Source organism: Manis pentadactyla, chromosome X (assembly GCF_030020395.1).
Source record: "Manis pentadactyla isolate mManPen7 chromosome X, mManPen7.hap1, whole genome shotgun sequence".
Taxonomy (NCBI): Eukaryota; Metazoa; Chordata; class Mammalia; order Pholidota; family Manidae; genus Manis; species Manis pentadactyla.
Window position 1 is genome coordinate 53302726 of NC_080038.1, and position 13662 is coordinate 53316387.

At 42.2% G+C, this 13662-nt stretch overlaps 1 protein-coding gene across 4 annotated transcripts; it reads left to right on the forward strand.

Annotated features, from left to right (window-relative positions):
- The first annotated feature begins 238 nt into the window (after positions 1-238).
- LOC118922737 (spindlin-2) lies at positions 239-2072 on the forward strand. Of its 4 annotated transcripts, none has more exons than XM_036905807.2 (2): positions 239-528; positions 1124-2072. In XM_036905807.2, exon 2 carries the CDS (start codon positions 1126-1128, stop codon positions 1900-1902), a length of 777 nt encoding a protein of 258 aa, XP_036761702.1. In that variant the 5' UTR covers positions 239-528; positions 1124-1125; the 3' UTR covers positions 1903-2072. The 4 variants fall into 4 exon arrangements, with proteins under 4 accessions (XP_036761702.1, XP_036761721.1, XP_036761712.1 ...); XM_036905826.2 differs by having other exon boundaries at positions 239-516; XM_036905817.2 differs by having other exon boundaries at positions 239-478.
- The last annotated feature ends 11590 nt before the right edge of the window (positions 2073-13662 follow it).

The following is a 13662-nucleotide window of genomic DNA, read 5'->3' on the forward strand; positions in this document are numbered from 1 at the left end:
GCAGAAAAGAAAGAGCACAGGAGCCAAAAGCCCAGAAATAGGAAGAGAGGGGCAGAGACAATGCAGGGTGGGGGATGAGCTCAGCCGATCAAGACTTTGGAAAGGGGCGGGGACGGTAGATAAGGAGCAACTTCCTGGCCAATGGCAGTGCTGGGCTTAGTAATTAGGGGGAGGCGGGCAGTGTATGGCGGGAAGAGGAGGCTTCTCTGGGCCGGAAGCTGCGCTAAGGGAAGAGGGAGGAGACTAAAGAACAGCAGCGGCTGGTAGGAACCCGATGTGGCAGAGGGGCCGCCGCCGCCGCCGCCGCCAACAGGGAGGCGGAGGGCCCGCGAGCCCAGAGCTAGGGACACTGCCGCCATCCTCTTCGCCTGCGGATCCTCTCCTCCCAGCTCTTGCAAGCACCAGGCTCGTCGCCTTCCGATCCTCTTTCGATACAGGCTCACAGCTGAGGCAGCAGCGAAGTGTCCGATTTGAGCACGTGAGGCCCTCAATCCAGGGCGGTGGACGCCAGGCAGGGCAAGGCCATTGGTGGGCGCCAGGATGGAGAAGGGGGATGGGAGAGACTCCTGCAGGAGGCCGGGGTAGAGGAGGGCACCGGGTGAGCCTGGGGAGGAGTGCGGCGGGCAATAGGAAAAGGGGCTGGCGTTTGGAGCCAGGCAAGAAATTGAAGGTGAGCACGGGGAAGCGAGAGCGCAACGTGCCGGGGAAGCACTTTTGGGCAGATGGGGTGTGTGGGCAGCACGCTGAGGCGTTCCGGGCAGGAGGACAGTGAGTGCGTGTGGGTCAAGGCCGTGGAGAGATAGGCGCTTTGCTGTAGACTGGGAGTGGGCGCCAGTGGCGGGTGGTGGAGGCAGTGGACTCATCACAAGGAGGTAGCCCGCCCCCTCCTGCAGAGTTCTTAAAACCCCAGCTAGCACCACTGCCGCTGCCTGCCCTTCCCCGCAGCCTAAAAGAACGCTAGAGAGAGCACTTGCAGGCACGCAGCCAGGATTTCCAGCATTGCTGCCAGGCTCATGGGGAAAAATTAGGCGCCTGCGCAGGGTACATAGAGAAGTCGCTATCAGGAGAATTTCACCTTATGACATACTGAATGCTTCTCTTACCTTCTCTCCTCCCCCTGCAGGCATGAAGACCCCGAACGCACAGGAGGCAGAAGGGCAACAAACCAGGGCAGCTGTGGGACGGGCCACCGGGTCTGCAAACATGACGAAGAAAAAAGTCTCCCAAAAGAAGCAGAGAGGCCGACCTTCATCCCAGCCCCGCAGGAACATCGTGGGCTGCAGAATTTCACACGGATGGAAGGAGGGCGATGAGCCCATCACCCAGTGGAAAGGAACTGTGCTGGATCAGGTGCCTATAAATCCCTCTCTTTATCTGGTGAAATACGATGGAATTGACTGTGTCTATGGACTAGAGCTTCACAGAGATGAAAGAGTATTGTCTCTTAAAATTCTTTCCGACAGGGTGGCATCATCTCAAGTCAGTGATGCAAACCTTGCAAGTACCATAATTGGTAAAGCTGTGGAACATATGTTTGAGGGTGAGCATGGCTCTAAGGATGAATGGAGGGGAATGGTTTTAGCCCAAGCACCGATCATGAAAGCCTGGTTTTATATTACCTATGAGAAAGATCCTGTCTTGTACATGTACCAGCTTCTAGATGATTATAAAGAAGGAGACCTCCGTATCATGCCAGAGTCCAGTGAGTCTCCTCCAGCAGAGAGGGAGCCGGGAGGAGTTGTAGATGGCCTGATAGGTAAACATGTGGAATATACCAAAGAAGATGGCTCCAAACGGATCGGCATGGTCATTCACCAAGTAGAAGCCAAACCCTCTGTGTATTTCATCAAGTTTGATGATGATTTCCATATCTATGTCTATGATTTGGTGAAAAAGTCCTAACTGTTAGGGTAAACAATTGCCACATTTGTGAAAACAAATGTATACTTTGTAGACATGCAAAATAATGTTGCTTTTCAGTGTATTGAAAGCTTAGGGTGTCTGTTAATTCAACATCTTTGCCAGCGTAACTGTTGTTTTGTTCTGAAAAATATAAATTTATGTGGACGTGACATGCTGTGTGTATGGACTTTGTCATGTTGAAAAGATTGGGTGTTTGGTGGATGGGGCATGAAAGGAAGGAACAGCTGTAAATTCAGGCTGTGAATAAAGTTCAGCTAGTATCATAATCAGTCATCTAAAAATGGAATAGGACTTAGCTTGTCTGGTCTAGGGAGGGGGGCAGAAAGAACTAGACATGGGCTGTGGGGGAAGGTAAAAGGGGAGATGACTGCTTAGGAAGAGGTGGGGAGGTGCCAGAAGTGGAGTGGCTCCCTGAGGGGAGGAGTGGCTAAGAGGGGGAGGCACCCAACTGGAAGAGGGTGAGGGATAACAGAGCAGAGTGAGGTCCTGGGACTTAGAGGAAAACAGACAGAATAAATTGAGTAGAGAGATGCAAAGAAGCTTAGAAGAGGTCCAGAGCAAGGGGCAGAAAGGCAAAGTTGGCAGGATCTGGGGAGAGACCAAAGGATACTCAATGGGAGGGGCCAGAAGGAGAGGGCCACTGAGGAAGGGGTACTTCTAAGAAGAAAGACCGGCAGAGGGAGCAAGCATGCAGTAAAAGAGATGTAAGGAGCGGGGACCATGAGGCATGGAAAGGCGCAGGAAAAAGTTGGACTTCTGGCAGTATCCACAGTGCCCTCCCTGGCTCTGTGCACAGATAATGTGGCAACTGTCAAATAAGCTGGATGGATTGGAGGGTCCCTGGAAAGGCATTTTGACAGGGATGACTTAAGACTTAAGCAGGAGACAAGTTTATAACCTTAAAAGGCTTTTCCTATTTCAGGGAGTTATGCCACACCTGCTGAACAGAACCCCAGCCCTCAGCCTAAACACACTAACATAGCACCCAATAAGCACGGTGGCCTCCTCACATTTCCCAGAAGTTACAGGTGCAGTAAATCCTGGACCTGAACATCTTGGTTCATTTCCCCTACACTGGATAAGCAGTTCTTGTGGGGAATGGGTCAGTGGGGCACTCGGAACTTAAGAGATGTGCCACCTTGCATTTGAGAAGTATTTTATCCAGAAAAATAGAATTTGGTTGTACCCAGGTACAGCATTCCCCTCACTGGTTCTTCCTCCTACTGAGCTGAACTTTATCTCCCTACAGAGGAGAGGCATCAGAGGATTGAACCTAATGCTTCTCTCTGGGGCATGGGGAGTACTTGACAATCCATGCTTCTCTCAGCAGCTGCCTGAAACCATAGGTGGCTCCACCACATAGAGATCTGCTGCCCCCAGAAACCTCATTCTAGCTATACCCCAACAAAGCCAGTGGCTACCGACTCCTCACAGGTACCTCTGGTCACTCTTGCCCACCCCAAGCCCATAGGCAGCTGGAATGGAAGTTTGTGCAGCTCTGTTTCCAGGTGAGATAGATGGCACCGTGCAGTGGGGCTGGGAGTTGTGACTCTGTATAACTGCTTCTTCAGAATAGCGCCACGTCATTGGGTGATGGTTGGTGGTGAGAGGGTGTGGTTACCCCAAAAACGTCCCTCAGAGATAGGGTGCCCCAACACATGGGTCTCTTCCTCTCCTCCTTGCCTTTTCCCAGGCCTGCTGTGGAAGTTCCCTTCAAAACCCTCTCTCTGGTTTCCCCACCCCACATTTCAATAAAATATACCCCCATCCCTCAAAGAGAGAGCTCTGGTGATGCACCCCCAAACCCCGCTGTCTAGACTTCCCTAAACTCCATGTACAGCAGGGGTGAGGAGGAAGCAAGGAGCTTCCAGGAGTTGTAAGAAGGTGGTAATTCCAGTTCACTCTCCACCCAACATGAACTGAAGCTGTTTGCCTCAAGAATTACACAAGGCAAACCCACCTCACTGTAGCAGGGATTAGTTTTCTTTCATACATCACACAACTTAGTCTAGCAAACATCTGCAGGCCATCCATGGGCCAATTGCAACCAACTCTTCATATTTTGTTTGATCTTTGTATTTTTATTGCTTTCTAATTTTCAATTAGCTACTTAGACATTTGGGAGATTTCACATTACAAAAGTCTATATTTCTGGCTCATCTGAAAATAAAAACAACAACAAACAAAAAACCCTAAAACAATAAATTGAGGATTAGGGCCCACATTCCAATAAGGATACAAGCAGTTGGGTCTGAGGAAGGGCTCAGCCCGTTTTAGACTCAGAATGCTCTCTCAGGTTGGCCATGCCCCCAAGCTGGCCTGCTTCACTCAACAAAATGCCCAGTTGTTCCCTGGAGGCATCTGAATTAGCTTTGGAGACAGACCCAGGGGAAACTGCCTAGCCTACACTTACTTGCTTACTTGCCCCCATTTGCTTTTTAATTTATTTGCTTTATCTTCCTCCCATGAATACTTACTTCAGATGTGCTCTCTTCTTGCCAGTCTTCTAGGCATAGGTAGTTATGATATGGTAATGAACAAAGAACATGAATAAAATAACCTTACCTTTATGGGCTTTCATTTTCGTGTGGGAGAATAGTAAACGTACAATGAGTAAAATATATCTGTAAACCTGATGGTAATGAGAAAGTGGCCCCGTTGGTTTCTGGGGAAGGAGCATTCCAAGGATAACATTTGCTAAGGCCCCAAGGTCGCAATAATTTTAGCAGGTTCAGAGAACACTTCGAATACCTGCAAGGCTTCAACTGAATGAGCAAAGTATAGACTATCTGGAAGTCACAGTGGTGATGGATCTCTGGGAGAACTTGGTCGCTTAGAGCTTTTGAGGTACTAGAATGGAATTTGTTTTTACATTGAGTGTGGTTCAGAGCTATTCAAGAATTTTCAGAATAGGCACATGATTTGTTTCATATTTTAGCAAGATTACTCTGACAACTGTAGTATAGTCTATATTTATAGAGTGCAACGATGAAAATGGAGTCCTATCAGTGAAACAGAGGGAACACCTAGAAATAGATTTGCACATAGGAACTTGAATCGTATTAGAGGTGACATTTCAGATGAATGGTGAAAATACATTTATTCAATAAATGTTGGAGTCATCTGTTTTCCATATGTCAAAAATTAAACTGAAATTTGTTCATGGCATCTTATATACAAATCCGAATGGAAGACTGTTAGTACTTAAATTTGGACAGTATCATTCAAAAACAGAGTAAATGTTTCTATTTTTCCATGGAAATGGGGAAAATTTCATTTAAAGCAGAAAATGCTCAAATATTGATGGAAATTTTAATAAGTTTTTTGTTTTAAAATATTTATTTTTCTGTTTTCAAAAATTATCCTGTTCAAAGTGAGATAAAATAATATTAGTGAAAGAGAAACACCTTGAGACTAAAAGGATGGAAATCACAAGCACCATGGCCAGAATGAGAATCCTTAGATCTTTTGCTAGTTGTTTTCAGTGATAGAGGGTGGGCAAATAATGCCTGTAAATGAAGAATGTAAACAATTGGATTGTCTTATGACAACACCCATCATTCACATGATCATACAAAACTTGGATACATTCAGAGATAGTAAATAATTCAGTTACTTTTTGGCTGGTTGGTTTTTGTAGCAGTTATTGTCTGCTTAAAGGAGTTCTAGCACCCTAGTGTAGATTTTCTAAAACAGACTCCAGAGTACACCATAAATGAGTCTTTGAACAGTATTAAGGCTCTTACTCCCCAAGATTTTACTAATGAAGTTAACTACTTAAGAATCAAAAACTGAACACAGGAAATGCAGATAAATTCTTACTGATTAATCGCACCCCATTGGAAAACTCCCTTTTCCCTTATGTTGAAAAAATGTGAGAAAATAAGAGATACTATCTTGCTAATGAGGAAGACGACACACTAGTTTATGGTGAATTTGTCGAGTAACTGTGCTGTGTGAGCCAAGTCAGCCAGAGGGCACAAAACCCAGTTTTACTGAAAAATAAGGTGGCTGTGGCTGCTGAGTCAAGATGTTTTCTAAGGCTAAAATAAATGTTAGAATGAGGATTTTGCAACCTGATAGAGATCAGTGAGTCAGCTGAAAGCATGGAAAGTTTGATTACATGAGACCCAGCAGCCATTAATGGTATAGAGCGACTCTCTCCCTTCATGTCCCTTAAACAGTTCCACTCCTTTAATTCAACCACAGCTGCTATAAGCAGAAAAATGATAAGAAATGAGACTGAGACCTCTTTGTCCACACTGGAGATCAAATGCCATATGCATCTATATGAGTAAGAGAATTTTGGTGAGAATAGAGCACCTAACGTTGTTAGATATGGATATTTAAGTCATTATTCTACAGCAGCCATCAAAGGGCATAGCATCTAGATTTAAGTAATGGATTTTTAGGGTAGGGAAAACTCAAATATGAACTTGTGAGTGAAACTTTTTAACCCAATTGTGTGCAATCCTGGTGTTACCTCCACCAGTATATATTGGGATACCAATAATATATATTAGGAATGGATGTTTGTAGTTCCCTCTCCCATAAATGCTAGATGAACTTCAGCCACACGTAGAGAAGTATAAGTAGGAAACATAAATTACCGACTAGCTTGTCTGTCTCATCCTGGGTAGTTCAGCATAAAGAGTATAGAACCCCAGAAGGAGAAAAGGAAATAACCCTAATTAAGTACTTACAGGAAGTATAGACAGGGAGAGATGCAATATCTCTATAGAACAGCCATGTATGCCCAGTGTAAAAGTCTAAGTAAAGCTGAAAGCTTATAGTAGATTATTGTCAAATAAATTTAATTGTTCTCCTATAAAGCTGGTTGTGGTATTATCACCCATCCACTAGGAAAAGTGGTTGAAAACCTCCAGAAAAATTCAGGATCCTGCTTGCTAACTAATGTTGTTTTGGGACTGTGTAGGCAGATTCTCCATACTGAATCCTTAGGCAAAGAAAAATTGTTGTCTCTTCGGCTCTCCACCACTAAAAAGGAGGCCCAGCACAAAAGCAGATCTTATGGATACAGAAAACAGTTTGTGATTTCTTGGACATTCTGCTTGGCCCTTTTTTTCAGCTAATCTATAAATTAGCATGCTTTGAGTAGGGCTCAAAACAACATTCTGCTATGGAATCTATTCAGCAAACTGTATCATGCTGTCTGTCTTTAGGGCCCTACATTCATAATGATCACTTTAAGGTTTAAGATTCTGTAGCTGATGATTTTCCAATTGGAGTTTTTGGCAGGATGAAGAAATCCCTGCCAGGAGTTGTGCCTTGGGGTTTTGGACTCAGCTTCTCCTTGGCATACGTGTTAGATACATCCTTTTGAAAAGCAGCTATTAATTTGCTACTGGACTCCTCAATAAACTTAAATCTAAACCATGGATTGCTTGTTTCTCTAGCCCTATGATCCCTTTTCATAATGGTCAATGCCAACCTAACATCTATAATGGTGGTAAAAGATCAATAAACCTTGCTAGTCAAAGGTAAATAGTATATTGAAAACATACCTGGCCTCACCCCAGTGACATATAGGCTTTACATGAAAAAGTAGGTGTTATAACTTTCAAGGAAACTCTATTAAAAAACTCTTCTACCTGAAGTAAAGTTGCTGGCCAAATGAGGCTTTGACTCAGTTAGAGGTCCAATGAAATGCCTGGACCTGATTCACTGATGATTTCAACAAGCTGAAACCTGATGGTATTCACTGTGCTGCTGCATATGTTCAATCTCACTGCCAGCTAAGAATTGAAAGAAAGTAGTGGTCACTGTCCTCAGTGGCCAGAACACAAGGCCATTTTCACAGGTTTGGGTAATACTCCCCTTATGTGAATTTTGCCATATTTTTAGTGACTCATGGCATATTGACAATAGCTTAGTTGTTTGGTCTACCATATGGATAGCTACAGAATTGCAGAGTAAAGACACTCCTCTATGAAGCATCAAACTATGAAAACAGATGAGTGATGCCACACAGATAGCAACATAGATTCTTGACAGCTATACTACCACTGACAAGAAGAACAATTAACAACTATTAATAGATAAGAAACCATTGAGAAAATTCTAGAGAAAAGAGGAGTGGCTACATGCTGACTACATTGCCTTTCCCTCAGGCTCTACCACACCACGAGGTCTCCTTTGAGTCTACAGTTCCTTCAGTGGGAAAAGAGAGCTCAGGGTAGACTATCAGCCCTCCACGTGTTGTGGGTCACTTATTGGGTGTCCCATTCTGGTCTTGCCTCATAGGAATAATGGAGGAATGTTGGGAACCTGACCACTGGGGATCTGGTTGTGATGGAGAAGGGGGGAAGGGCTTCAATAATCAATGCACAGATCTTGGCTGATGAAGTTCCTACCTTCAGCACCATATAGTAGTCCCAATCAGGAACTTTTCTAATCTGCAGGAAGAAACATGGTGTAACAGTCTGACCAGGAAACTTGCAGAGTTCAGGTCTGTCTGATTCAAGTTCTCTAATAGAGAGCCTTGCTGTACCTGAAGTCTGGTCTGTCTACCCTCTGCCCAGACAGGGGAGCTATTCATAGCCCAGCCCATAACTAACTATTGCTCTTGGCCATTCCCTGACCAGGAAAGCATGAATGAGAATAACTGGAAAGCTTATTGGAGCTGCTTTCCTTCTCTACCTGGCAGAGGAGTTAATACCCAGCACACTGATGAGCATATATCACAAACTCACCTGACCAGAAAGCCTGACCAAGACACCTGGAGGACTGGATAGCCCAGTGACATTTGAGTAGAGAGCCCAGCAGGCAGAGCTGATCATGCACAGAGCAAAGCCAGTGGCCCAGTTACGCCAAGGAAATTGTAGCATGAGTCAGTTGAGTCAAGACAACAAAGAGCCTTGATAGCTGGATGTGGTTCTCCCACTCTGCCTAGGAAGGGAAACTAATTCATATCCCTGCTCATTGTCAAACAAATCCTTCAGTCTGCCCAACCAGGGAACCTACCTAGAGCAAATAGGAAAACTGCCTACCCCATCCCACATCCCTGCTTACAGTAGCACATGAACAAGAGCATAGCCAATGGATTTCCCCATATTCAGGGTGAAAGTGGCCATAAATAGCCAGCAATTGATGCAAAGTATTCCTTGATTTGGGGCCCCAGACAATGAGCCATGCAGGACTTGGGGTCCATTTAGCTGCCCCACCAGAGCAGGGAATCTATTTCATAGCCCCACCTACTGCTGAGTATAGTACCCAGTACTGACCACCTAGGAGGCCTGACCAGAGAAACTAGGCAACCAGGGAACTCATCCTACAGCCTTACTTGGAAAAGGAACCAAACCTGCCATCCTATCTAGACTCAACCGACATCACCCCCACAAGCTCAGAACTTGGGCAGAGTGGCATTTCTTAAAAATAGAACCTGATAGCAAGCTCACCTGCCCAAGGGCATTATAAGATTTGCAAAGAAACCCAAACTGAACTTAAGAATTTTCCCTGACAAAGAAAACCTGTAAAGTATGGAAGAGGAGGCAACTTTCTCAAATGCACAGATAACAATGTAAGGAATCAGGAATTGTGAACAGTCAGAAAAACATGACACCATCAAAGAAACTAATAAAGCTCCAATAACTGACCTAAATAAATGGAGATTTATAAATTGTCAGACAAATCATTCAGAGTAAACTTCTTAAAGAAGTTTAGTGGGCTACAAGAATACACCAAGAGACAACCAAACAAATTAGGAAAACCTGAACAAGGAAAGTTCAACAAAGAAATAGACACCATTGAAAAAACAAGAAATTCAAGAAGAATAACAGAACTGAAGGATTCAATGGAAAGCTTCAAAAGCAGACTCAAACATGGAGAAGAATCTGAATGTTTGAAATTAGGAAGTCAAAGTAGCAAAATGAAAAAAGAATGATAATGAAGAAAGCTACAGGACTTATAAGACACATAAGAAGAAATAATGTCCACATTATGGGAATTGCAGGAGAAAAGAAAGTCAGGGACAGAAAGTATAATTAAACCATTAATGGCTGAAAACTAACCAAAACTGGGAAGAAAAATGTACATCCCCATTCATGAGGCCCAAAGAACCCCAAACAAGTTGAACTGTAATAGGAATACAGAGATGTTATAATTAAATTATCAAAAGTGAAAGACAAAAAGAATTTTGAAAGAAGCAAGAGAAAAGAGAGAAGTTATATATAATGGGACCCCCATAAGACAATGGACAGGTTTCTAAGCAAACATTTTAGGCCAGAAGATAATGGGATGGCATATTCAAAATATGGAAAGGAAAAAAGCCTGTCAACAAAGAACCCTATACCTGGCAAAGCTGTGCTTCAGAAATGAAGGAAAGACAAAGACATCCCCAAACAAAAGCTGAGGGAGTTTATTACCACTAGACATGCCTTACAGGAAATACTAAAGGGAGTTATTTTAGTAGAAGTAAAAAGACACTAACATAAAAACAAAAGTAAGTGATAAAACAATTAATGGTAATTGTAAATATATAGTCAAAGTTTCTATAATATGGCAATGGTGGTGCCTAATTCACAAAAACTCTAGCTTTAAAGTTAAAAAAAAAAACATAGTAAAAATAACCATAACTACAACAATCTGTTATCAGATTCAGAAAATAAAAGTATGTAAACTGTAAAATCAATTACCTAAAATGTAAGGAGAGAAGTAAAATTGTAAAGCTTAGGAATGCTATCAAAGTTGAGTTCTTATCAGTTTAAGATAAAGTGTTATAGATTTTACATAAGCCTTATAGTAACCTATAGTAATTTTATGAATAACACAACAAAGTCAAAGCATACTGATACCAAAGACATTGAATCACTAGAAAATACAGCAAGATAAGCAAGGAATGATGGAGCCACAAAACGCCAGAGAACAATGAGCAAAAATTAAAGCAATAACTCCTTGCTTATTGATAATTACTTTAGTGTAAATGGATAAAATGTTTCCAGTCAAATGACATAGAAACACTGAATATATAAAACAACTATTAACGAGATGGCTGCAAAAAGATGGTGGAATAGGATGGCAAAGCAGAAACTTCCTCCCATGTACACACCAAGGAAGCAACTACAGCAAATACAACTAACCTTAAAAATGACCTGAAGACTGCAGAACACACCATCAATACCTGAAGAACAGAAGACCACATTGAGAAGGGTAGAGGGACAGAGCCACAATTGATCAGGAATGCATCCCTTCCCCCATTTCAGCCCACTAGTGGGAGGGAGGGGAACAGAAAGGGCAGGGGAGAAGCAGTTAGGAATCCAGCAAATATGGCCATGGATATCTGCTCTGGGAACATGAGTCCACACTGCACTAAACTTTTGTGATTAATGGTGAGGGACTGAGAGTCCAGCCATTTGTGGAGGACAAGCATGCTCTGTTGATCCTACTGAGACCCAACACAAAGGTAGCAGTTTGAAAGATTTACCAGCACTGGAAAGTGTACCATAGGGGCAGGAATTAGAGGGAGGAAGCTCTCTATCAAGAAGAAATAGCAGGTGGATGATGCTTCCCTAGCCCTCCCTCAGCCCAACTGACAAGGCATTCATGACAGCCATCTTCAAATGCTTCATCTCCATCACAGGTGGCTCAAAAAAAGTTACAGTTCCCTGTGCACCCACTCCATCTGGCCCACTCAGTCCAGAAGTTCTCTGACTTAGCTACATGGCAGGCAGAGGGAGGACACTTTCCCAGGTTTCCTCGCCCTCCTTCAGCCCAACTGGTGGAACAGTTATATGAGCAAACTCTAAACTCAGCAGCTCCCTCAATGGTAGCTTAGTACCAGTGTGACACTTCTCTAAATACCCTTCCTGTCAGCTACCCTGGCCTATCAGCAGCCACCATTGCTAACCAGCAGGTAGAAGGGAGCTTTGCCCACATAAGTGATTCCCAACACACACAGGTAATGCAGAGGTGAGCTGACAGCCACTGCCAGCAGAGAGACAGAAAGGCGGCCTTGCACACAGCCCACCCAAAGGAACTTCAGCTCCACTGAAAAGGAGAGACAGGCACTGGTGAACAGAGTCTTGAACTCCTGGTCACCACAGGATGTCTAATTCATAAAGCCGTTATTTTCTAGATCAGGAGGCATAGTTAATCTATTTAATACAAAGGAAGAAACACAGGAAACCAGACAAAATTAGGAAGCAGAGAAGTATGTTCCAAAGAAGAAAAGAAAATAAGACACCAGACAAAAGGCTAAATTAAACAAAGATTAACAATCTTCTTGATAAATATTTCAAATTAACAGTCATAAAGATGCTCAATGTCCTGGAGAAAGGATTTGACGAGCTCAGTGAGAACTTCAAAAATGAGATTGAAAACTTTTAAAAAGCCACTCAGAGCTGAAGAATACAATAGCTGAAATGAAAAATACAGTGGAGGGAATGAATAGATAGCTGGAAGTAGAGGAAAGAATGAGGTAGAAAATACTAAAAAGGCAAACAAGCTGAGGAAGAAAAAAAATAATTTCTAAAAAATGAGAAGCTGCTTAGAGAACTGCATGACAACTCCAAAATGAAACAATTTTCACATAATAGGGATCCCAGAAGGAGAAGCAGCAAAGGAGCAGAAAGACTCTTTGAAGGAATAATAGATGAAAACTTCCCCAAACTGGGGAAGGAAATAGACCCCCAGGTCCGGGAAGCACAGAGAGTCCATAGCAAAAGAAACCCAAGAAAGACAACCCCAAGATATATAGTAATTAAAATGGTAAAGATTAAATAGAAAATATGAAAAGCAGCAAGAGGCTAACAAATATCCATAAAGGAAACTCCATGAGGCTATCAGCAGATTTTTCAGCAGAAATATTAGAAGCCAGAAGGGAGAAGCATGAAATATTTAATGTATTGAAAGGGAAAAACCTACAACCAAGAATGTGCTACCCAACAAATTTATCATTCAGAATTGAAGGACAGATTAAAAGTTTCCCAGATTAATGAAACATATAAGAATTTACCACCACTAAACCAACCTTAGAGGATATGTTAAAGGAACTTCTGTAAATGGAAATGTTCTTAAGCCTAAATATTTTTAATCACTGAAAACAGACCTACAGTAAATGTAGTAGACCAATTATTACTAAGCAAAAATTAAGTTTAAAAAGAAAACAAAAATAAATAAATAAAATCGGCCAGGGGATACACAAAACTCTAGATTATATTTTTTACATTAAGTCTAGAGGAAGAAAGAAGCATAAGAAAGTAGTACTTTTAGATTGTGTTCAAAATAAAAGGACAGTCAACATAACATAGACTGTTACAGAGTTAGGAAACTATCTATGAATCTTATGGTAACCACAAACCTAAAGTCTACAACACATACACAAAAAAAAATTAAAAAAAGAAATGAAACATAACACTAAAGAAAACCATCAAATAACAAGAGAAAACTGTAATACAGGAAGAAAAGAAGAGAGGAATTACAAAACAACCAGAAAACAGTTAGTGAAATGTAAATAAGTACACACCTATAAATTATTATCTTAAATGTAAATGAAATTAATGCACTAATGAAAAGACATAAGCTAGCATAATGTATAAAGAAACAAGATCCATCTATATGCTGCCTAATAGAGACTGATTTCATATTTAAAGACATGCATAGACTGAAAGTGAAGGGATAGAAAAAGTATTTCATGAAAATAAAAGGGAGAAAAAATCAGGAATAGCAGTACTTAGACAAAATAGACTTTTGCACAAAGAAAGTAACAAGATATAAAGAAGG